At 37.6% G+C, this 14,755-nt stretch overlaps 1 protein-coding gene across 15 annotated transcripts in view; it reads left to right on the top strand.

Annotated features, from left to right (window-relative positions):
* Positions 1-14,755, top strand: part of MPDZ (multiple PDZ domain crumbs cell polarity complex component) — a 98,113-nt gene that overhangs the window by 60,007 nt on the left and 23,351 nt on the right. For 12 of the 15 annotated variants that reach the window (XM_064501570.1, XM_064501568.1, XM_064501579.1 and 9 more), the window contains 5 exons: positions 2,734-2,838; positions 4,089-4,181; positions 4,684-4,861; positions 7,081-7,191; positions 14,575-14,737. In XM_064501570.1, coding sequence (XP_064357640.1) covers positions 2,734-2,838; positions 4,089-4,181; positions 4,684-4,861; positions 7,081-7,191; positions 14,575-14,737 — 650 coding nt within the window. The remainder of the gene's footprint in view (positions 1-2,733; positions 2,839-4,088; positions 4,182-4,683; positions 4,862-7,080; positions 7,192-14,574; positions 14,738-14,755) is intronic. The other 3 variants (XM_064501581.1, XM_064501576.1, XM_064501580.1) reach the window with 1 other exon arrangement.

Below are 14,755 nucleotides of genomic sequence, written 5' to 3'. Positions count from 1 at the left end.
ATATGGAATGTTACTTTACATAAAGTTAGTTAGATCTATATATAGATATAGTTAGATCTATAGATAAAACACTAAAATAGAAATAATGTAATTCTCAGAAGAGCTAAAATCTAATAGCTGCCAATGATACAATCTAAACTTAAATCCATCTGTGGAAATTAATTAGATAATTCAGTTGCTCAGTTTTAAAATGCCAGGTTTGCCAGGTTTAAAATGACAGAGCAAACTGGTTTACTTCTCAGTTTCTGTGCACTGCACAGTACAGATACCTACCTAACAGAGCTGTGGGGAGGTATTACTAACTAATGTTAAGGCTCTTTGAGAGCATCCTTTGAGCTGTAGCTTTCGAGTACCCTAGCACAATGTTAGTTATTCACTGATATAATTAATCTAGAAGGTATCCCAGATGTTGGAGAGCACATGCTTTCCCTCCTCCTTTAGCTGATCCCTCATGCTAATGTTGCATGAAGGTATGAGGTGAGGGGGAAGGACTGCTGCTACCCTTCAACCTTGGGACCCAGCAAAATCTTTTGCCTTGTGCTCCCTGCATGAAAGGACTGGGCAGGAGTTGAAACATGCTGGACACTTACATCAGCAGTCACTCTCTGCTGTCTACATCTGGGCTGAATCTTGAGCCTTGGTGCATCTGTTTCCCATTTAAGAGCCTGCCATTCTCCTTTCTGTGCTACAAACAATAGCTTCCAGCTAGAGTTGAGCATGAAGGAGATGGTCCAAATGTTCCAGCCAGCAGAAACATTGCTTGTAATTCTGGTGTCTTTATTGCAGCAGCCTTTCAGGGGAAAATGTATAATTTCCTACTTATTTTTATGGGGTGAAAATTGATGAATTTGAGGAATAGGTGTACATAACTGGATGAATGATGCATTTTCTTTCACTGAAATGCAATTTGCACATTTTGTGGCTTTTATAATGGCAAAAGTCTTACAGGCTTACTGGATGGAACATCTGTAGAAGCCTTTGTCCCTGTGAGAGTTTTGTGAGCAAAATAGAGCACATTAAACACTTACGGAATTGGAGATGGCTGATGAGCAGTTATGGTCACTTTCAAAAACTGAAGAACTTTTCAAAGATTATTTCTAAAATCATAATTTCCATTCTTTCCCCTCTTGGTTCTCTCCATTTCACTGTTTAGGCTTGGTAGAGTAGGTGTGTTGCGCTGTTGTGTGTTCTTTCGTTCTGGCATGCCCTCAGGAAAGACAGATAAAAATCAGTGACCTTATGTTGACTGTTCCTTATTGTGTGTTACCTTCTGAGCATTTCAGAATGGAAGCACTTTGAATACATGACTTACTGTTGTGCTTGAAAAAAGGCTAGGGCAGAAGAGGGAATAGATTTCAAGAGAGAGGAAAAAAAACCAAGTGATAGTATTTAGGGACTGTACAGCCTTAGTAGCCATCTACTGCACTTTTCAAGATATGGTGGCTATGAAGGGAGGTAGGGAACATGCTTGGGTATGGATGAAGAAGGCAAATAAGGTATTCTCTATGATAATTTGGGTAGAGTGTTTTGGATAGAGAGTGTTAGTGATACAAAAGTTTATTTGCTCTGCTTTCTGCCACTTGCTGTATTCAGCAGAAAACCAGTGGGAAAAGGAATCGTTGGCAGTTTCAGAGAGTGATGAACAGGAGAAGGGCTTCAGTAAACGAACAGCCTCTAAGCTGAAGGATCCTCAGTGGCTTCCATATCTCTATGAAGTAGTGAAAATGTTTTTTTTTTTTTTTTTGCCCTGCCTGTTCTGTGAGGAGATATGCTCGTATCTTTTTCAGTGATGTGATGGATGGGAGGGCATCCTGTTTATTGAGGTTTTTTTTTTCCTTCAGCCTTACTTCTTGGCAGACTTTGAACTATTAGCTAAGCTGCTTTTTGAACAACTAAAGTTTTTCGACATGACAAATGTTGGTTATAGTAGGCTTATCTCCTTTTTGTAGAGGTCCTCAGTTTGATCGTGATGTCCTTTTGCAGCTAAAGGGAAGTTTTTTAAGAAAGATTCCTCATGTCTTATTTTTCTTCCTTCTCTGTGTCCATCTGCGCCATTTCTCTTTCTGGTGTTCAACCATGATCGGGTTATACCAGGGCTTCAGGAATCTGCATGTTGTTTGGCCAGTGAAATGTGACTGTCTGACTGTCCCAAGCTGGCTGGAAGTGCACAGTGATCTGGCAGGAAGGATCTATGCACAGGCAGAGGATTGCTCCCTGCAGCTTAGATGATGTGGTGTAACATGTTTGTGTGTCCAAACACATGGATTGTTTTTCACCAAAACCCAGAACAGATCCAAAATTTCCCTAGAAACCACAAAACCTTCTGCATACTGACTTCCAGAAGCATTTTCAGCCAGCACGTAGAATGCACACCTCCCACATCCTGCACTGTTTGTCTGTGCACGAGGTATCTCTGTTTTGAATATATCTTTCAGCAGGACTGCCTCAGCTGCACTTTGTCACTCTCCAAGCACCATTTACTTAAAGTGCAGTGGCAAACCCTAAACAAACTGTGTGCTGTTCAGCTACCTAATTTGATCATACATGCTTATTTGTGTCAAAGTCACACGAGTTGTGTATAATTTTGTCTTCCCAAGATACCAGCATAATGTCTTTGAAGTCAGTGGCTGTATGAAGTAGTCTTTAGAGACTTCCATATACCCATTCCTCGCACCCACCAAAGGCATGACCAGCACTTCTGATGTTACTTTAATCACGTTCTATTTTTTACAGTATTACCTACGTGGCAGCAGAAAATTTAGAAGAATACCGAGCCAGCTTAGGACAACAGACAGAGGGAGCTGTGCCACTTGATCTTTTTTCTTCACATGCTGTCAGGTGAGTCAAAAGACTCTACTCCCTGACGAGTCTCTCTAGTTTAACTTTTTCCGTATACTGATTCTGTCCTACTCGGGGAAATAAGTTTTGGTTTAGAAGATTTGAAAGATGGATGATCTTCTTCAGACCAGCAGCCATCGCAGTAAAAAGTTGTTGAGAATTCATTTTTTGCTTTGGCTAGCAAATTGCATAAGTGTTTGATATATGTATTAAGGAGATTGTGTGCTGTTTCTTCCTAAATTTCTCTTAAATTCTATATTGATAGACTTTATTTCTTTTACTTGCTCGGATAAATGTTCTATCAAAAATGCAAACTGCGTGCAGGTATTCTTCATTAATTTCTTCTAGACTTTTTTTTAAAAACAGCTATCTCAAAACAGCAGGAAAAAATACTGATATGATATCATCATATGAAAAGATACAGAACAATAGAAATATTTGTTTCCATCAAATAGGAAGTTAGACCATGGAAGTTTCATAAGAGTGAAGCGATCTCATTTATGTGTGACCACGCATACTGAATGCTTGCAGTGTTAGAATTTAGTATTAGTTGTCTCTCCAGAATGTATCTGCAAAGAACTGTGCTGTCCTTTTCCTTTGGTTTCAAAAATTCATTACAATTATAAGCCAAGATATTTGAAGTGACTATTTTGTTTTCTTCCGGTTTTGTGATCTGGTCTTTGGGCACTTCAAAAAGACTTGATTTTTAGAGAATGCGCATGATGGTTTCTGATAAACATTCTTTGTGAATATCTGAAATTAATCCCTAAAAGCACTAACTGTTTTTCAGGGCTGCTGTTGTTATTCCTTCCATTTTGGAAACAATAAGCAAAATGTAGTCTTTTTTTATTCTGTAAGGTGTCACTTGATAAAAACTTAATTACAGAAACAAGTAGAAGGGGAGTTCCCAAATACAGTATGTATTCTAGCAGTCTGCTTATGAGGAGGTTTTCTTTCAGCATGAGGAGAACACTAAGGGATAAATATGGGTCTAATGCATTTTAAATGCTTAAAATTACTTTCAAAGTGGGTTTCAGCTTTGTTCAGTAAATAAGATCTTTTAGAAATATGTATTTTTGCGTCTTCTGGAAGATTATATGGTTCTTTTATTCATATCATAACTGCAATTCACAGGTAGTATACAAATTCTGACACTGGCAGCATAGTCCAATACCTGAAATTTTGCTGTGAAATCTACTGGGTTTATTGGCGTTTTAAAAATGGTTTGCATGTTCCTGTTTATTCTACAGGGAAATTCCAGAACTTCCAGAACGTGAAGAGGGGGAGGGAGAAGAAAGTGAACTTCAAAATGCAGCTTTCAGTAACTGGAACCAGCCCAGAAAGTAAGTGCGGATCCAGTTGTACAATGAACATGTAAAATCTCATCTCCAGAAGTTCAAAAAAGTGTGAAATCATTAATATATTTCAAGAGGAATAAGAAAACAACAGAAATCGTGCACTTACATGTATTGTGCATTGCAAGAGTAATTCACTATTCATTTTTATTGTCATTGGGCTAAATCCCTGCAATCTAACAGTTTGTTTGTTGCCTTGATAATTTGCCTTTATAAACTAAATCTATGGGATCCCATAGGAAGAGATGAAGAGAAGGAGTCAAAGTTTTAGTTAGAAGCCAAAATAAAATGAAAGGCAGTAGACACAATTATAGACGCAGTAAATAACTCCCAGTGAAAGACAAAAAAACTTTGCAGGAAGAGCTATTCGTGAATGGCTTTTTTACAAAAATGTGCAGATAGATGGTTCTTCAGAAGGTGGAACAGAGAGGATGTTGTTTTAATCACAATAGATTTTCATTTATTCTCGTCTTTGTTTTTGTCATGGCAGGGTTGAACTTTGGAGAGAGCCTAGCAAGTCATTGGGGATCAGCATCGTTGGTGGACGAGGGATGGGGAGCCGCCTGAGTAATGGGGAAGTGATGAGGGGGATCTTTATCAAACACATCCTGGAAGACAGCCCAGCTGGCAAAAATGGCACACTGAAAACCGGAGACCGAATTGTGGAGGTACTGGCCCGCTTCCTTTTGCTAGCAGCACCGCTCACACCTCAGGAGTTGCCTAGATGGATGCTCGGACCTGAGGCGATGGCTGTGTAATTGCTCCAACTGGCAGCACTTGAGCCGTACAGTGTTTTATAAACACTGTGGTACCATCTGCTGATACTTGCATGCAGACAGCTTTAAGTTGAATATATGTCTGCAGTGTAGGTGGCTGTTCTGTATATGCACGGGTCTACTCAGCTTGTGGCTCTGCCTGTCTCTTTTAAAGCCAGAATGTTTAGGAAAAAGCTTAGTTTGGTGAAGCTAAGAAGTTCTACCAGTGCATACTGGATAGCAACAAAAATAGACAGAGATTGGGAAATCACGCAAAGAAATGCCAAACTTATCTCCCTCTTAGATCTTACTCTAGTCCCATCATTCTTGCACACCTTATGCAGGAATTAAGGAATTAATCTTTCTTTTTCCTGCTGACATGAGGATAACTGAATTTGATAGGGGGGTGTTGCAAGGCAGCTGAGAGCTTGTATCCATGCCTGAGGACGGGGAAAAGAGTGGTTTCACAGAGAGAAATTTGTCCAGATTTTCTCATCTCATGTTTAGCCAGTTGTGTGCTTTTACAGCCATTTTGGCTTACTCGTTCGAATAAATTGGTGAATGAGCATGCTAAAAGGCATTTATCTTTCCCAAGATGGTTTTCAGTAAGTCAGGCATTACCCCATCTCCATCATCAGGCTGCCAGGAACTGCGCTTCTCTTCTCCCTCCTGGATGTTGTTAGCTGACTTCACCAGTGCGAATGTAAGGAGCCGGATGGTGGAGACTGTGACTCTTCCTCTGAAAGAGAGTGAGCCTGCTTTACACCGTGACATTCAAACTGGTGGTGTACAGCTGCCCTTGATACAAGATCCAAATATAAGACCTTGAAATAATGCATAAATATAAGCAGCACTTTCTAGGACAGGATGGAAGATCTGGTGTGTAACAAATTTGGAGGTGGAATTTTGCTCAATGGGCACAAAGTTAAAAAATACTCATTATAACTGAATATCTGGATTTTTATGAGTGCAGTGATCGTCTCTGTTAATGGTGCTTGTAGACGAGGAAGTGGGTGAGCAAAATTAATAATTAATACTGTGTGAGTGTTACTGAATGGATGGTTTCTGTTTCTCAAGTTGTGATGTACCTAGGCTTTCCTCTCTACTAGTGCACATAGTATTTCAGACAGAGGAGGTCACAGAACTGTAACGTTACTCTTCATTTCCTAGGTTTAGAATATTCTCTTTCAGATCATTTTCTTTCTCTCCTTATTTTACATTGGATGGTTAAGTCTAAGATAGAATTATACAGTTAAAGAGGCAGAGGTAATCCTTGTTATATAACTTCTTGTGCAAGAATTGCCACTAACAAATAACCTGTGTTAGCTTGTAGCTTTTATTGTGGTCACTGTGAGAATGCTTTACTGATGCTAGCTAACCTCACCATAACATGATTCTTACCTGGAGAGCAAGAGAAATTATTTTACATGCAAGTACATAGGAAGGCACAAAGAGAAGCCACCAACGAAAAATTTGTTCTTAGCCATCCTTTGTAAATGCTCTCTTTAAGAAGAGAGAAAGCTTTTCAGCTCTAAAAAATTAACATCTGGGGAAAGTGTCTAACAGCTAAAATTGGTCTTGTGTTGTTTATTTAAAAAAAGAAATAAAAAAATTAAAAAATATTGTGTACTGACATAATACCCCGTAATGAAAGATCCTCCAGCACTTACAAGTTTCAGTTTGTTAAATCTTACAAAGTGCTGGAGAGGTAGGTTACTCTGAGATAGGATTTACTTGAAGCAATGCTATCACTGTGTTCTTATAATTGTATCTCTTGTATCACATTTCCTGTGGGAAAACATGTGGAGCTAGAACCAAGAAAGTTGAATAACCTGTTTTTAAAACCATTGAGAATTTTTAAAACCTAAAATGTGTGGTTTTGGTCAGGGAGTCATCCCAGTTCCTGTAGGAATAAAAGGGGACTGTTTGAAGTCCTTTCAGCGCTCTTGGAAATCTCAACCCTGTATGTGCAGACTTTGCTGCACTTCAGGCCAGGTCAGGTCAGAAACCTCTCTACTGACCACAGTGGTTTGGGCTTAGGTTTCCGTGGAAGTTCCCAGATCAAAAACCTGAAGCTGATTCGTGATGCTGTTAGCTTCTTGTGATGATAAGATGAGGCCTTCCAATTACAGGTGGATGGAATTGACCTCAGAGATGCCAGCCATGAACAAGCTGTGGAAGCCATACGGAAGGCAGGCAATCCTGTAGTCTTTATGGTACAAAGCATTATAAGCAGACCAAGGGTAAGCATAAAGAATATGAAAAGAGACACAATATGTAGCAATAGATGAAATAAATGTTCAAGGTGGTGGTGTTTGGGAATGGGATATTTAATCCTGAAACTTCCATCTCAGCTGTTCTAGGAACAAAGATTTGATTTAAGTATTATTTCCATTTAGAATGAAATCGATTTGGAATTGGAATTACCCTCCAGCACGCCGTCCTCAAACTATTTTGAAAAGCCTCAAGAATGATAATTTGTTGGGGGGCAGAGTAGGAGTCTAACTAAAATCAACTCTTAGCGATTGACAGCATGTCTGAGGAGCGCATGCAGAAATACAACACCTGTTAAAATATTCACTGGACATTAATGAAAGGACCTAGAAGTACACGGAAGTTTTCCGTCACTAAGCTGCATGGACATTGCAGACACAAGCTAATGGGCTTTAATAGTGTTGCTTGCATCACTTGAAACTAAACTTCCTCATTGTAGAGTCTATGTAAGCTGCATGTTTATTTACTAGTTGTCTCATAACTCTTGTTCCCCAGCCAGAGTCTCTTTATAGCCCTGCTTCAGCTTCTGCTCCCTGTGGGCAGAAACCTACTAACCCATTTTACCGTCAGTCATCTCAGGTAAAGTCGCATGAAAAAAATCTGTTGAATGCTGGGTTTTGGTACTGGAGATGCTGAAATGGCTTTTGCATTTGCTGTGACGTGAACAAAATTGCCATTGCTGAATAATCAGGCCACCGTTTGGGATGTGAAAGATGCCATTACTTTATCAGAACTTACTTTTCTTACTTAGAGAATGCTCCTTTGCTATTTTGAGTTGCGTTTTGTTCTCTCTTTCTTCCACTTATTAAGCTTGTTGGTTGTTTCTGGATTGTTTATTAACAAATTTTTTTTTCTCTGTAAGCAGAAACATTGCAAATGCTCTTACTGTACACATGCGTTGTGTTGTGATCTTTGTAAACAGCATTATTTTTATTGTCTTCATTTTCTGAGACTTGCATCTGTACTTTATAATAAGATCTTTAAGGGAATTTCCTGCCTTCATTCATGTGCAGTCACCCAGACAGCTAGCTGCCTGCGAACAGTAGCTGTATTTAATATGGTACTGCAATGTATTTAGTAAGGCAGTCATTTTCAAGTGACATGTTGCTAATGAGTCAGATTCTTTTTCTTTTTTTCTTTTCTTCTCTTTTTTGTTTTCCTCCATTCAGGCTGCTGTAGGTATAGTGGGCCTAAGCATACAGCAGAATGGCCCAGATAATGCAAATGGACTGTGTTGCTGTGAGAAAATAGTTCAATAGTTTTGCTTGCAAGCAGTTACCCATCAAATCTGTGTTTCATACTGGTACTGCTCTGTTTATTTCTAAGTAAGAATTGATCTGTCACTGGGGTTATGGTCTCAGACAATCTGTAGGACTATAGCATTATGCTTTATAAAATGCTCGCATGCTTCTGGTACCTGAATATCCTGAACACATTTGTGAAAAATACACACAACAGTTAAAAAAAAAAAAAGTTTTTTTTTAAAAAAAACCTTTAGTTTTTGTTTTGCAAAGATCAGTAAACCCCCCCCCACACTTTATTTTAGTCTTTGTTTTGCTTGACCTAGATTGTGCAAGAAAACATGCTTCATGCATATTGTATAAAACACACCTGTGTTGGCAGACTGAGGTGCTCCATACTTTATAATGTTAAGCAGTCCAAATTAATACAATGTAGTTGCATGGGTAGAAATTTGAGCTACCAGTTGTCTCTTACATGCTGTGCCATCATGTCAAAACATAAAAGAAAAGATTTTGAACTACTGTGGTTGATCTGTTTTCTGTTCTGCTAGGACTTCACTGTTTATATGCAAAATGTTTGTGATGCTTTTTTAATTTGCATAACATTTTATCAAGTTACGGTTTAAAATTTTATGCAGATAGCAAATGTGATGGTTAAAGTGTAGTAGGATCATTTTACTCGTAAATTACTTTTCCCAAGACTGTCTTTATAGAAGACAATGTCAAATGTGAATTGCATGTGTAAGCAGAAAATCTTGTTGTATTCTAGGGAAAACTTTGCCTGTTGACTTTGAGTGGCTTGCCAGTGGAGAAATCTTGTTCATGCACAGCTTTACTTCCTCAGTACTGAAGATACTGTAGAATCAAGACATGTTGTTTTATCAAATTACATTAATTTTTGTTTTGCAAAATGAAACCTGAGAAAAAATATTTAGAATACATCTTCTGTTTTCAGGAATAAAAAGGAAAAAAAGCTTTAAGAAGATATTTAAACAGCAACATATATCTGGATTAAGTTATCATGATCTAAATTTATTAGTTGATTTAGCAAGCCTTTTACATTCCTTTCTACTTATTATGCTTCTTATTTTCCAGCAGCATTAAGAGACATTACAGCAAAGAGACATTCAGGCAATAACCAGAAGGACATGTCCTTTTTAGAAATTATTTTTGAGTATTTGTTTGACCACCTTTCCAACTTACTATGCAATATCAGAGCTGTTCCCTCTTTCTTTCAAGTAAACAAGTTTGTTCAAAAGAAATCTGATCTTAAAATAGAGTGCATTACAAGAACTGCCTAAGGAATATGAAAGTTCAAATTATATCCTTTGTTTTTTCTAAATACTAAAACCCTTTTGTTGTTAAAATAACATGATAATAATAAGCAAGTACTTTGTACTTTTTAAGGACCAGAGAGTTTTATTTTATTAAACTATAAACTGTACACACATGCTCATGCATACAAAGTGATCTGTCAAAGGTATCATGAAGTCTGTTGTAGAGTTGTCTAACATTACTAAACCTTCTGTTTTGAAACATACACCGCTGGTATGTCACCAGAGAGGTAATTCAAACAATGAGAATTAATCTGCAGTTTTCAAAATAAATTAAACCTAAATTTGTAATGCATTATCACTAAGATTTACATTTATTCAGATGCAGGAATCCACAATTGTGTAGTTATTAATATAAATGTGTAAGAGTGTCTCATATTCTGAGATGCTTGGACAAAATTTTGCAGATACCACAACAAGTAAATTTTCTGTTGTTCAAAATACTGAATTCTGCACTTTATGGTTGGTGGGCTAGGGCAGGTATGAATGTCAGTGCTTTTCTCTGCCCTCTGTTTAACACAGCTGGTATAGCCACAGAGTAAATGCAGTTTTGCCTGCGTTCACATGTCTGTAGCAAAGTGCATGAAGTGGATCTTTTTTATTTAGCACAGACTGCAAAATAAGTATGGTTTGTTTCATGAGTCACAAAGGTTTAATCTGAAGTTTTTGCTTAGTTTCTATTATGTTTTCCTTTTAGAACCCCTCTCTGGCTTTCCTGCAGAACAATCTTTTCTGTAGGCCAGCTGTCTTCAGCAGCACTAATCCGTTTGCTGATGCTTCTCAGTTCAACACTAACAAGGTTTGATGACAACAGACTGTCTGCTTTTGACTCACCAAACATTATATATGCGCTTTTTTGCCATTTGTGTCTCTCTGTGCTTGTTTTTTTTTTTTTAAACCAGATTTGGATAAAATATTCTGCTGATGAGGATGGAAAGTCTGTGTAGTGGTTTTAAAAGACACAGACCAGCATAGAAAAGTTTTGAAGAAGTTAAAAAAAATACCAGCTCCATTAATCATAACCACTCAATCTGAACTAATCAGAACTGCTGAAAGAGTAGTTTGTCCAATTACAATATCAGTCCTTGTGATATCTGTTAAAATATCTGCCTGAGCATAAATGATCTCTCATCAGTGTGAGATGTTTTGCTGTTGTGTACTTTGTTTTCCTGTTATGTGGTTAGGACTTTCCAGCTGTGATTTCTCTTGCTTTGCATGAAAAAAAAGAAAGAAAGAAAGAAAAAAAGAAAAAAAGATTGACAGCTTTCATTTTATGATGGTGAAAATATTTCCCCCTTGCTTCTTGGAAATTCTTTTGATGGCCCATGGACAGGATGCTGACATCTTTGGAAATCTGAAAAATGTTAGATTCTGTTTTTTTGTGGTTAGTGCATACTGCATGTTATTCATTTTGGGAAATTGACCTCTAACACAATAATGAATAAAGGCTGAATTCTTATGTGCATGCATTTCTGATTTAATACAATAGCTTCTAGCTGCCTGTACATCTTCGGCGTGATTGTGCCCTCTCTCATTTTTTCTGTGTTGCAGTATGTCAGATGTCTGAAATGTATAAAGTACATTTATAACATGTGCTGCATAGCTGTATGTATGTTTTTGAAATCTGTATCCATATTGTTTACAGTTCTGAGGAAAGGGAGTAACGTAAATTTTAACATAAAGTGTAATATAAATGATGGCTTGTTTTCTATATTTTCAAAAGTATTTCAGAAAAAACGTTTCACATATTTACAGACAAAACCTAATTTTCTTTGCAGTTTCTCCATGATTGTTTTTTAAAAATACAGATAAGAATGGCCTTTTGCCTTCTCTCCCACTTCTTCTGCAGGAGTGGACTAAGATTCACATATATACAGTAAGATACTTTGCTGAATCACAGTTCTTAACAACTCCTTAAAAAAAATACAGTTAAAAATTGTCTGCAGTTAGTAGAATGAATCTATAGTTTAAACCAAGTTGTTCATTGATAGGAGTGTGTATTGCCAAAGGTACTGTAATATATGGATTGCTGTTTTCTGTTACTGTAGGAGGTATCGAATCCAATTAGGGTTACCTTCCGTTGTTCCCCAACTAACCCTTTTGCTCCCACACCATTCAAGGTTTGTCGTGATTCCAGTGAGTGGGTTGTACCCTGTGTGTGCTGTGCGTTTGTACATGGCGTGTGATAACTTCCAAAGTACTGCTCCTTCTTCCACATGTACCTCCTATGCTGAAAGTGGAACTGCTCCAAATTTGCTGCCGTTTTTTAATATTTGCTTGGCTGTGACCAGGGGGACCCTGGCAGCCAAATGAGTTCATGTACTGTCTTGATGCTTTGCATTTTAAATGACATAATATGAAATATTATGTCATGGCACATTGGAGGTATTTGATGAGTTAAAACGGTTTAGTTTTCTCGAACATGGCCCGATTCAGAGAAGAAAAGTCTTATGTGTGTGTAAACAGAGAGAGCCGATTTCTGCTGCTGGAAGTGCAGCGTGACAGACTGAGTTCTGAATGCAGAACGTGGCCCCAGGTGTTTGAATTGTACAGTGACTCTCTTCTTACCCCCCTCACAAAAGAGCCTTGCTTTTACTTTCATTTTAGCATTTCCTTAAACATGAAACATTCAAATTTATGTATATTTGTGCAGAGATGTAGAAAGAAGCATTTTTTTCATCAATGAAATTTTGATGGCTGCAGTTCATAAGGGATTATGTGTCAGGATGTAGCCATGTGTCCACACCTTATAGATATTCCAGAGTTCCAGAGTAATGTACTGATTTTGATTTTAAAACACATAGACTACAGAAAGGTCTATTAATCTAGTCAGTTCACACATTGTATTTCCTCATTTTTTCTGTACATTATGTAATTCTGAGTTAAACCACTGGGAAGCAGTCCAGTAAATTAGTGCATTTATAGAACTAAGTCACCCTTTCTCACCTCCTTGAGGTAATATTCTGCTATTTCTCTGTGTTGGATACATGAATTTTTTGTAATGAAAAGACATCTTGAGTTGGGTTTCCACCCTACTCTGACTCTGATAGGTAAAAATGTCTTTGCTGTGATTCTGCTACTTCAGTTGAGGTTTATATAAAATCCATCCTGCAACTATTAGCATATTTTAGAATATAATTTGCATAAACTATAAAATAATTTCTACATGCAAATTCATTCATATAAGGTATCTCAGCTGGATACTGTGACCCATAAATTGGAAGCACAGACTGACAAGGCTGATAAAAGAATGCGAAAATTCATATGGCATTTACATGGCGTTTTTAATGCAAACCATTGCCTTGGGTGCCATTTTAACACTTCCGTCAGATTTTGCATTTATTGACTTCTTAGTTAAGTTCCTAGAGGGAGTTTTTGAATGAGAGGAAAATCTTTTCCAACCAGAGGCAGAAAGAGGGAACTGAAATAGGACATTTGCATTTTCTTTAAGTCTTTGGAGTATACAAAGAATGAAGGTAGCTTATTTCCCCTGAGAGATGGGAACTTTCTTAAATCTCAGTATGCATAAATTGGTAGATTTCTAGTTCTCTCAAAACCTTCACTTGAAAGCTGCACTGACATACAGCCCACTTTGAAGTCTTCCAGGGTGTATGTTATTATCCGTTTCACTGTTTTCTTGGGCAAAGAAAGTGTCTCAGTGTTTTTGGCTTGCAGAGATGCCATCTGAGGTGCTGTGTTCAAACTTTTGCTAACTGAGGTGCTGAAAACTGAAATGATGAAAAACTGCTAGGAAGCCAGGACAATACCTGAAAATCCCAGTCCTTGAAAAATGTTTCTGTTTTTCGCTGAAGGTTGATGTTGTTTATATCAGCAGTTGATTTGCCAAGTACCGAGTTCTCTTGTGCTGGGATGAGCTTCAGAATGATGATATTCAGGCATGAGTTTCTTGCCTATATGTTACTCTTGTTTACAGTAGTGAGCAAGCCAAAGTGATACAAATTAATGACACTTAGCCAAATCTTTGATCCAAGTCCATGTTCCCGTATACCTTAGGGAAACTGACCTGAATGGAGTTTTGACAGAGTTTGGATTTAGGTATTTGACAATTATATTGCAGTATTCATATGTGTTTATACTTTGGGCTTTTTGTGAACATGAATAAATCGCACATATCAAGACCAAAAGTATTTTTCTCCTTTATCGCTGAATCTGTATCTTTATTTATTTGATCTCCCCCACACAGCTGACAGGAAACCAGTAAATAAGACAGTGCAATTACTGCGGATTTTTTTCAGTTATCTGTTTTATTTTGTATTTAAATTTTCTTTCAGTTAATACTCTATTTATTCTCCTTGACTGGAGGAGTTTTTAAAATTACCTAGTTCTTTTCCTTCCCCTTTTCTCCTACATGGCTTCCAAAGTATATCAGAGGAAGAAATTACATTTACTGGTTTTTAAAAGTAAAATAAAATTCTTCCATAAATATGATACTAAAAAATTACTTCAGCCTTCATATGACACTTTTTCTGAGATGTAAAGTGGCACATAAAACTTTACTGAATTGGGCTTTGATTGTCAGTTCTGTTTGCTTCAAAGTACATTTTGGAGTGAAGTTGTCTTTTACCTTGCCTAGTGTCTGTTTCCATCTTTGATCTCTTGCAGCCTTTCTGTGCCGTGTTTTTCACTTAGAGTTCCTGTTGCTTGGTATTTAAATTTCAAAGCCATAGTCATTGCCATTTTGACATTTTTGTATACTAGTTTGCCCTACACAGAGTCTGCCTGTGCTTAGCCACTGCATTTTTCTTATTCTCCACAGGCATCCAGTCAGTCAGATTCAGAGCCAGAAAAGACTTCATTTTGTAACTTGCCTCTGCCCCCTCCTGCAGCATTTTCAGGAATGAGCTGTGATGTTGCACAGTCATCTTCCAGCAAAGTCCCAGAGGATGTGGAGAAAGAGGACGAGTTTGGTTACAGCTGGAGTAAGTTTATCCTTTGTT

This window comes from Dromaius novaehollandiae, chromosome Z (genome assembly GCF_036370855.1).
Source record: "Dromaius novaehollandiae isolate bDroNov1 chromosome Z, bDroNov1.hap1, whole genome shotgun sequence".
In the NCBI taxonomy this organism is placed as follows: Eukaryota; Metazoa; Chordata; class Aves; order Casuariiformes; family Dromaiidae; genus Dromaius; species Dromaius novaehollandiae.
Note: the sequence above shows the minus strand (reverse complement) of the source record. Positions and strands in the feature narration are given on the sequence as shown.